Source organism: Herpailurus yagouaroundi, unplaced genomic scaffold (genome assembly GCF_014898765.1).
Source record: "Herpailurus yagouaroundi ecotype Mexico unplaced genomic scaffold, PumYag 219, whole genome shotgun sequence".
NCBI classification, from domain to species: domain Eukaryota; kingdom Metazoa; phylum Chordata; class Mammalia; order Carnivora; family Felidae; genus Herpailurus; species Herpailurus yagouaroundi.
In genome coordinates this window covers 494,383-504,512 of record NW_024412450.1, presented here as the reverse complement: position 1 = coordinate 504,512, position 10,130 = coordinate 494,383, and the positions used below count along the sequence as shown (strand labels likewise).

At 53.6% G+C, this 10,130-nt stretch overlaps 1 protein-coding gene across 5 annotated transcripts in view; it reads left to right on the top strand.

Annotated features, from left to right (window-relative positions):
- The window catches only part of ZSCAN31 (zinc finger and SCAN domain containing 31), a 34,953-nt gene extending 25,142 nt beyond the window's left edge, over window positions 1-9,811 (top strand). For 3 of the 5 annotated variants that reach the window (XM_040457056.1, XM_040457057.1, XM_040457055.1), the window contains 2 exons: window positions 7,799-8,235; window positions 8,731-9,811. In XM_040457056.1, coding sequence (XP_040312990.1) covers window positions 8,055-8,235; window positions 8,731-9,509 — 960 coding nt within the window. In that variant the 5' untranslated portion in view covers window positions 7,799-8,054 and the 3' untranslated portion in view covers window positions 9,510-9,811. Of the gene's footprint in view, window positions 1-31; window positions 972-6,466; window positions 6,580-6,703; window positions 7,167-7,798; window positions 8,236-8,730 lie in introns of those variants that run through there. The other 2 variants (XM_040457053.1, XM_040457054.1) reach the window with 2 other exon arrangements.
- The last annotated feature ends 319 nt before the right edge of the window (window positions 9,812-10,130 follow it).

Here is a 10,130-nt window from a genome sequence, read left to right as displayed (position 1 = left end):
CCACCAGAGCTCCCCGCGCCTGACGTCCGCGTGCGCTGCGTGGTCCCCGCCACCTGCGAGCCTGGCGCGTGGCTGTCAGGGTGCACTCGGTGGTCCTGGCCGCCTGTGCTCCTGGAAGTAGTCTCCTCACTGGTCCCCCTTCGTCTCAGATGCTTCCCATCCTGCGACCACAGCCACAGTAACACGTGCTCCCATCACCTAACTTCTGCTGAGGGACCAGTACAAGTCCCATCCTGCGCCATCCAGCAGTGGTCACACACAGTCCTGTCGTGCTTCTCCTCCTGCTTCTCCCCGTGCTCCTCCCCTGGTCCTCGTCCGATGCTCCCCGCGCTCCTCCGTGATCCTCCGATGCTCTCCACGCTCCTCTCTGATCCTCCTCTGATGCTCCTCCCCGGATCCTCCCCCGATGCTCTCCGCGCTCCTCCCTGATTCTCCCCGGATGCTCCCCGCGCTACGCCAGCTCTCCTATGCCTTCTGGGCCGCCTATTCGGCTTAGTACGGATGTCTGTGTTCTAAGTACACAGCGGTCACTACAGCCTGGTCGATTTACAAACATTTATTTCATTTCGGCTACACATCAGCTTTATGTAGTCACTTGTTCACGTGTCCGCGTCTCCTCCTCGACTCCGAGAATCCAGACGACGGTCAAGAGTCAATCAATCACCCCCACAACCACCATCTCCTGTGGTGCGGCCAACACCGAGAGAGCCACGGGTGGCGAGGGCTGGAACTGGCGGAACTGCTGCGTACCCGAGGCCGCCCAAGCGGGAGGGCTGGCGGGGCTCGCGGGAGCCGGAGCTGGGCGGCGGGGTGGCCACCGAGACGCAGCGACCTGCGGAGTCCTAGAGAGGACAGGAAAGCTCCTGGAAGACAGCGGGGCTCAGGCGGCTGACGAACTTCCGGCCTTCACGGCCGCTTGGTTGCCAGGGCGCCGCTACCCGCCGCGGCCCTGCAGCTTCCCTGGACCCGAGGTGAGTTTCGGATCCCTCGCCCCTCGCCCCTCGCCCCGGGCTCCCGGAAGACGGTCCCGCCCCGTCGGGCGGTGGGAGAGACCCCCGCAGGGGGCGGGGAAGAGGCGCTCGGCGGCGGGTCCTGCTCCCCGGGAAAGGCCGGACTCCCCTGTACCCGCCCCCTGTGCGTCGCCAGTGTTAGCATTATTGCATCTGTTTTTTCTCTAAATATTTCGGAAGACCTCACAAGCGTCATGACTTGTCATTCCTAGTTTAAAATTGAGGTTTTATGGAAGCAAATCACTAACGCACCTGACTAGATGTAGGAGCATTCGCTAAAATCACCCAACACCTAGTCCCTAGTCGTCCTACGGATGTCTTTTCCAACTGATGTGCACCAACTAGGATCCAGCTAAAGACTATTCATTGCAAGCAGTTGTCTTTTAACATTTAAAAACGAGTCCTGCCTTTCCCCCTCGCTTCTCCCCGTCCGTTGAAGGGAGGAGTTGACGGACCTCCAGGAGGAGAGCACCGTCGTTTCTGGATTTACCTGCGGTTCCTCTACTCGTCGTTGCAGTTGGTCGTGCTTTGGGTTGTATTTTACAACACAGGTGGTTTACGGTTTGTTTGATCTCTCTGTTGCTAATGCGCTGAAGCTAATAAGAAAAATGCTCTTTTATGCTTTTTCCTCCCGTGTTTTTAGTTCAGCTAAGGAACAGGAGGACGCATGTGTTTGCTGCCTGGCACATCATTGACACTTAGTATCTGTGAGTTCTTTAGTGGGTTATAGGTAATTCTAGGAGCTGACTATTAGGGGTGGCTGAGTAGGTTGAGCGTCCGACTCTTGATTGCTGCTCAGGTCATGATCTCATGGTTTGTGGAATCGAGCCCCAAGTCGGGCTCTGTGCTGACAGTGTGGAGTCTGCTTGGGATTCTTCTCTCTCTCTCTCTCTCTCTCTCTCCCTCTCTCTCTCTCTCTCTCTCTCCCCCTCCCTCTCTCTCTCTCTCTCTCTCAAAATAAGTAAATAAACTTAAAAAAAGAAAGAAAGAAACTGAATACTGGATTTAGGATGAGCTCACTTACTTCCTCCAGGAGTCTGCCTGAACACACCTCCAAAATCATGCCTTGTATTTCACCAAATTGTAATTCTCTCCCCTTGAGCTCTAAACTCTGTAAACCCAGCTCTTAGCACAGCTCCATAAACATCTGTCCAAAGACAAGCATGTTTGTACAGTAAAAATTAAGCTGTTTTGCCCTTCAGTTGTATTTTTCAGAGTTAAATAAACTTGAAGAATACATTATTCAGGCGGAAGTCTTTCTGGATCCCCTGCAACGGCCTCCCTCCCCACTCTTCTTTCACCTCTGGGCCTTTCGGCTTGCACTTTGGCTCCACCGTCATTCCTTAAGCTCATTCGCCATCCAGTAGCAGAGCTTCTTAAAACATGAATCCGGTCTCTTCACTTCCCTTCGTAAAAGCCTACTGTGACTTTTGCGCTTCAAATGACACCCATGCTCCTGGCCCTGCACGATCTGGCTTGTCTTGCCGGCCTAATTCTTTGCCACTCTTCACTCTTCTGTCTGTATCCGCTCCAGCCTTTCATGTGTGTGACCACATGGGCCTTGAACGCTGTCACGTGCTCTTCCTGACCCCCATCTCTGCTTTTTGCGTGGCTCACTTCCTTTTTGCTGTTAAGGGCTCAGCTTACACGTTTACCTCCCACCCACCTGTCTTAACAGGTCCTCCATTTATTTGGTAACTCAGTGGTTGGTTTTCCTCACAGTACTTCCCACAACTGTCACTGTATCATTTGCCTCCTCACTTTTACCATTGTTGCTCTTACTTTTGTCTTTCATAAGCCCCAGCAAAACAGGGGCGGGCTCTGTCTTCTTGACGATTATATCTCTGGTGCCTCGCTGAGTGGCCTGATGCATTGTAGGTGCTCAGGGAACGTTTACGGAGTAAAATGAGTGAGGAAATGGCAACATCGATCTAGCACACAGGAATCGACATCAGAAGAAATCAAATAGGAAAACTTTGAAACTTTGAGTGTGTAACAAAAACGGCACCAAATCTGTCCACTATATTTTAGAAATGCAAGTTGTCAAAACTCAATTTCTTGCAGTTGAGGACAGAAGTTCCTGGTAAAACTGAGGTCCCCCTTTCCTTGCTGGCTGCCAGCAGGACACTCGTCTCAGCTTCCTTTACACGTGGCCCCTTCCTCCAGCGACCAGCCAGCAAATGTGCATCAAATCCTCCTCATGCTTCAAATCTCTGACTTCCTCATCTGCTACCAGCCAGAGAATAGTCTACATTTAAAGAGATCATGTAAGGGAGCACCAGGGCGGCCCAGAGGGTTGAGTGTCTAACTCTTGATTTCGGCTCAGGTCATGATCCCCACCCCACCCTCCGTTGGGCTACACATGGAGCCTGCTTGAGATTCTCTCTCCCTGTGTCCTCTCCCCTACTCATGCTCTCTCTCTCTCTCTCTCTCTCTCTCTCTCTCTCTCTCTTTCTGTCTCTAAAATAAAATTTAAAAATTTTTAAAAAGTCATAGAAGTAGTGTAGCCCCACCCAGAGATCTATCTTCCTATCATAAGGCCCACTAATTAGTAACCTTAATTATGTTGCTGCGTGAACTGGAGAGACTCCCTGGCCCTGAGGCTTTCACCTAGTAATCCCAAAGATGTCACCAAAGGGTCTTGGTCACATAAAGAATTCAATGACGGGGGCATCTGGGTGGCTCAGTTACGCATCCGACTTCAGCTAATGTCATGATCTTGTGGTTTGTGGGTTAAGCCCCACGTTGAGCTCTGTGCTGACAGCTCAGAGCCTGGAGACTGCTTCAGATTCTGTGTCACCCTCTCTCTCTGCCCTCCCCCACTTGTGCTTGCTCTCTCTCTCTCTCTCTCTCAAAAATAAGTAAACTCAAAAAAATTTTTTTTTCTCAAAAAAAAATTTTTTTAACTCATTACATTTGGTTTATCAGATGTGTATCAGCTACCTGCTTCCTCCTAGGAAATCAGATGACACTAAATTGTACTTAATTGAATCAGGGCACTTAATTGAATAAATCAGGTAAGTAAAACATTGAAGAAAGTTCCATCCATAATTTTATGGCAAATGCAGGCTTGTACATCTTCTAGGCATTTTGTCATAAGAGGTGTTTGGGATCTGTAGCAAGTTGGGATGTGATCGGGAGTGGAGAGAGACCTGGGAGCACCAGATAATGCTGACAGATCCCTGGGGGGGTGGGGGGGGGGAGCTTGGGGAGAAGGGAAAGAGGGTGTTTCCCGTTCCTGGCCACGTCTTGATGAAGTGAAAAGGGAAAATTCATTTCTTGGTCCACAAACCTCCATGAGTAAAGACAGGTTCAGGGCAGCACGAGAGCAGGAGGTAAGATCTCCCCCGGCAGCTGTGGGGAGAACAGACAGAGGCTGCCCGCCTGTGGCTTTGGGTGTGTGGAGGATTTGCCTGCGCTGCTCTGCGGTTCTTGGCAGGATTAAGCATAATCACAGAACAGTTGTTGCCTGTAAATGTAACCCCGTGGTAAGCCACACTTTTAACAATCATGAAGCTAAATGCAAATCCGTAGTTAGGACTTCTCAGACTTACAGTCTTCTTGGACTGAAGACTCAAAAAACCTGATACTCGGTACTGCAGTAAAGAGTAAAACCAATGCAGTTGGCCGTGGACATTGGCAAAGCGTAAGCTCCAGTCTCTGTGACTCTCCCGTTTTCTCAACACCATGACGTTGTTCATGTAGATATCACACGAGCGTCTGTCTCCCCCACCGTAAGCGCCATAAAGGCAAGGACCAAGTCTGTTTCCTCTCACCGCTCTGACCTGAGCACTATGCCAGGCATCTGGTCAGCACATGTATTTGAATGAATGGGATAAATGCATTTTCCCGCAATAAAGTACAACTGGAAAACTTGTAAATTCTCTCAGACATTGATAATTCTATTTTTTAATGTTTATTTTGGAGGGAGAGAGAGGCAGCAAGTAGGGGATGGGCGAAGAGAGAGGGAGACACAGAATCGGAAGCAGGCTCCAGGCTGTGAGCTGTCAGCACAGAGCCCGACACGGGGCTCGAACTCACAAACTGCAAGAGCCAAAGTCGGACGTTTAACTGAGCCCCCCAGGCACCCCAGTAATTCTGTTAACACTGGGCTGAGGCCATGTATAAAACTCAAATGCCACCATTAAAGTAAACTGTCAGTGTAACCACCATTCGGCCTCCCAGCTTACAGTCCACAACCCTGCAACATATTCGATTTCCTTCCTGAATCTTCCTCAGTATTTCTAAACACAGATCTAATGCTGTGACAGTGACATGAAAGCCTCACTGCCCCTCAGTTTTCCATAGGATAGAGTCTAAAGATCTCAGCCTGGAGTTCAAGGCTGTTTTCTGTTCCCACCTTACCTCTTCCCACACGTTTTCTGCCCACACCCTATAATCTGTAGTCCAGCCACCAGCACCCACACCGGTCCCTAGATCTTCTGTGCCCTGTAACCTTAGAGAGCTTTGGTCCTGTTGGGTCTCCTCCCATCGCCCTCTCTTTGCCTGACAAATTCCTGTTTGTTATTTTAGGCCTAATTCAAATGCATTCGCCCGTAAGCCACATGTTTTCACTGCTCCATACCCAGTCAGAATGATCTTTTCCTACTCTTTGCTTTCTGGATATTTGGTTAAATCCTCTGTTATAGCACTCATCACTTGATTTTTTTTTCACATTTATTTATTTTTGAGAGACAGAGACAGAGCGTGAGCAGGGGAGGGGTAGAGAGGGAGGGAATCACAGAATCAGAAGCAGGTTCCAGGCTCTGAGCTGTCAGCACAGAGCCCGATGCAGGGCTCGAACCCACGAGTCGTGAGATTGTGACCTGAGCCGAAGTTGGACACTTACCCGACTGAGCCACCCCGGCGCCCCCATCATTTGATTTTACAGCTAGTCTTGTGTGTTCTGTTCTTTACCTGATGCTACTGTGTATTGAGTGTCTAGCAGGTTTTTAAATCACTATTTATTTCTGTTTGTTTTCTCGCAATAAGAATTTCAAATGATACAAAAATCAGGAAAAGTAGAGAGTATTCTGTGTAGATTTCCCTTATTCTTGTTCTGCACCTGCCTGGTTCCCTCCCCAGTGGCCAAGGCCGTGTCTCAGTTTTTCGTGGCCATAATAACACGGTGTAACAACCATAAAACTTGGCGGCCTGCAGCAATACATGTTTATTTAGCACAAGAATCTGTGGGGTGCGGCTGATTGGGCAGGGCTTACCCGTGTATCTGCAGCGAGCTGGGGGGCCGCCGAGCGGCTCGGCAGACGCGTCCAGGCTCACACGTCTGGGGGCCAGCTGCCTGTCAGCTGAGCCGGGAGTGTCCATGTGCCTCTGTCATGGCGGGGGGGGGGGGGCAGTGGGTCCTCCTCCTCACGGTCGTGGAGAGCAAGCCCGGGGGCTGTGTCACACAAGTTCTTCCCAAACCTTTGTTTGTGTCGCATTTGCTGATGGCACAGTGGCCAGGTCCAGTCACGTGGTTGAGCACAGACTCCCAGTGGGAAGGCGCTGGAGAGAGTGAGGAGGTCGGGCGGTTATGTGCCACATGCTTTTCTCCAGATTCTGGACACAGGTAAGTAAAAGCCTAGATGTACTTTCATGAACATAAACGGTAGCACGATGCTCGTTGTTCCCGTGCTTTACTTCTTCTCCCGGCACTTTTTCACTTCCATGAATACATAATGTTTTATCGTCAGGTGTGTGCTCTTCAAGAATAGCAGGCTAGGGAGCCTTGAATCCGCTTCCCTTGCCCGGGCTGCGGCGAGCCTTCTGAGCGGGATGGCTTCGGCGGAGGAGCAGCCCGGACTTAGAGCCGTGAAGGCAGAGGAGGACCGTGTCTGGGACCAGGAGACCTTCCTTCGAGAGAGCGGCATTTCTACTCAGGAGGCCTCCCGCCAACTTTTCAGGCACTTTTGTTACCAAGAGGCCCCCGGGCCCCGCGAGGCGCTGCGCCGGCTCCGCGAGCTGTGCCGCCAGTGGCTGCGGCCCGAGACGCACAGCAAGGAGCAGATCCTGGAGCTGCTGGTGCTGGAGCAGTTCCTGACCGTCCTGCCCGCCGAGCTCCAGGCCTGGGTGCGGGGACAGCACCCGGAGAGCGGGGACGAGGTGGTGACGGCGCTGGAGGGTCTGGAGAGGGAGTTCAGTGAGCCTGAGAATCAGGTGAGAGTAGGAAGATGGGCTCCCAGACGCCGCGTACCGAGTGACCCGGGCCAGCTGGCTGCAGCCAGTTCTCAGTTTCTGTGTAACAAACTACCCCCAAGCGTGATGGCTTAAACAACCCCAGCACTACCTCACGGACCGTGTGCGTCAGGACCTAGGGAGCTGCTTAGGAGGGTCTCTCACGGGATTGCAGTGAAGATTTGTTTTCTTAACTTGGATTGTCTTTTTACCAGTCCTCTGAGGCTGGGGTGATCTAACCCACTCTCCTGAGGTGGAGAGGGAAACTGAGGCATAGAGCAACAGGGCCTTACAGTGAGTCAGGGCCACAGGCCGCCCACTCCAGCGACCCCCGTTAATCCTGCCACCCAGAACCCAGACACGGTGAGGCGAGGCGTAGCACCGGGGTCGCTGGAGTGGGTGACCGCAGGGCTGGGGCCTATTCCAGCCCCGTGCACAGGGGAGCCCCCTTCCGGCTCGCCTGGGGCTGGTGGATCCACTTCTGAGACTGCTCCCCCCGTGGGTGCTGGTGGGCGCCCCAGTTCCTCACTGGTGTTGGCCGGAGGGCTTAGTTCTTTGCCGCGTGGGCTTCTGCCTCGGCTGAGTGTCCTCACGCATCAGCTGTCTTCCCTGAGAGAGAGAGAGAGACAGACAGACAGACAGAGAGAAAAGGAGCATGAGGATAGAGCCACAGTGCTTTGTATGACTTGGTCTCAGCAGAAGTTGTGGACCATTGCTTCTGAGTCACTAAGTACAGCTCACACTCAAGGGGAGGGAATCAGGCAGGAGTAGGGATTGAACTCTGGGCCTGTCCCCATGCCATCCCTCTACACAATGTTTCGGACGGTTCCTTCCATAGTATATTAGCCTGGGCTCCCGTGTCCCTCTCGTATGAACCCAAATATACCTACCTGCCTCCAGGCCCCAGACGATGCCCCTGGCCATTCAGAAGCGCTGTCAGAGGATGGGGTGCATGTGAAGGCCAAGCAGGAATCAAGAGCCATCCAGCTTCAGGCCACGGTGACACAGCTCCAGTGTGAATCTCTTGGTCCCCACAAATTTGGGGAACAAGGTAAGGACTTTGACGGGTCCACCTGGGATCTCTGGTGGCCCTGTGTAGGGTAGCAGTTAAGACCGTGGACTCTGGGGTCAGAGTGCCTGTGTTGTAACTTAAGCACGGCCACTTAGCAGCTCTGTGACATTGGGCAGGCCCGGTGGCCATCCGGCACCTTTGGTTGACGCGTCCACGGGATGGAAATGAATCGTCACAGTCCTAGAGTCGTTTGGGGATTTGCTGAGTTAATGTGTGTGAAAGAGGTGGAACCGCGCCTGCTTACACACCTCCTTTCGGGAGCCTCGCCCTCTCCGGGGCCCCTGCGGCCATCGCAGCAGTGCTCCTGACCCCGCTCTGGTCTCGGGTTCCTCCGGAGCCCTTGTCTTCCTCACTCCGCCAGTTCTGTGCTCTTAGAGCGCGTGTGCTCGGACAGGATCTTCCGATGCCCCGTCCCGTGGCTGCGCTGCCCCTAAAGGACAAAGACGTGACGCTGTCCGTGCACTTCCGTTCCAGGTGCCGCCGTCGTACCAGAAAGCCAGGAGTCGGCCGCGCGGCAAGAAGTCTTGAAGGAAATGGAACGTTTTGGAAATAGCCGACTCCGAAGAGACGCTCCCCTGGACTCTCGGTGCCGGGAAGCTTGGAAGCGGGGGAGCAGGGCGGGAAAGCCGAGGGGACGCGCCGCCGCCGGAGAGCGGCCGCACAGGTGCAGCGAGTGCGGGAAGGGCTTCGCCCAGAGCTCGGTCCTCACTCAGCACCAGAGAACCCACACCGGGGAGAAGCCGTACGAGTGCGACGAGTGCGGGAGAGCCTTCAGCCAGCGCTCCGGCCTGGTCGAGCATCAGCGGAGCCACACCGGGGAGAAGCCCTACGTGTGCGACGAGTGCGGGAGAGCCTTCGGTGCCAGCAACGGGCTCATCAGACACAGGAGGATCCACACGGGGGAGAAGCCCTACGGCTGTGAGGAGTGCGGGAAGGCCTTCCGCCTGAGCTCGTACCTCGTTCAGCACCAGAGGATCCACACGGGGGAGAAGCGCTACCGCTGTGGCGAGTGCGGGAAGGCCTTCAGCCAGAACGCGGGGCTCTTCCAGCATCTCCGCGTCCACACGGGGGAGAAGCCCTTCCAGTGCGGCCAGTGCGGCAAGCGCTTTAGCCGGCGGACCCTGCTCGGCAAGCACCAGAGGAGCCACACGGGGGAGAGACCGTACACGTGTGACGAGTGCGGGAAGGCCTTCGGCCACCACTGCAACCTCATCAGGCACTTTAGAACCCATACCATTGCCAAACCGGACTAATTCCCCGGACCCCCAGACTCCTAGATGGGGCCGTCTTGGAGAGTCGGCTTTTCACGTGGCGCATTTGGTTTTGGCCAAGTTTACGGTGCTCCGGAACGAGTAGCTCGTCTGCAGACTCGGTGCCGGGGTCTCCCGGCGAACGGCCGTGGTTGTGGGCGGTTCCGGGCACCCCCCTTCTTCCCTATCCTTCGGTTCGTTTCTAATGATTTCCCTCAAAGGAGACCGAAATCACCTGGAAATAAATTGCTGCGGAGGGGCTGTTCATGGGTGATACTGAATACTGAACAACTCTGAAAAACTGGTTTCTGCGTATGTGTATACGTTTTAAAGATTGGGTAAATCCAGGAGCGCCGGGGGCCTCAGTATACTCTTTAAAGATTAGGTGAATCCAGGGGTGCCTGGGTGGCTCAGTCGGTTAAGCATCCGACTTCGGCTCAGGTCACGATCTCATGGTCTGTGAGATCGAGCCCCGCGTCGGGTTCTGCGCTGACAGCTCGGAGCCCGGAGCCTGCTTCGGATCCTGTGTCTCCCTCTCTCTCGGTTCCTCCCCCACTCATGTTCTGTCTCTCTCTGTCTCTCAAAAAATGAATAAACATTAAAAAAAATTTAAAGATTGGGTAA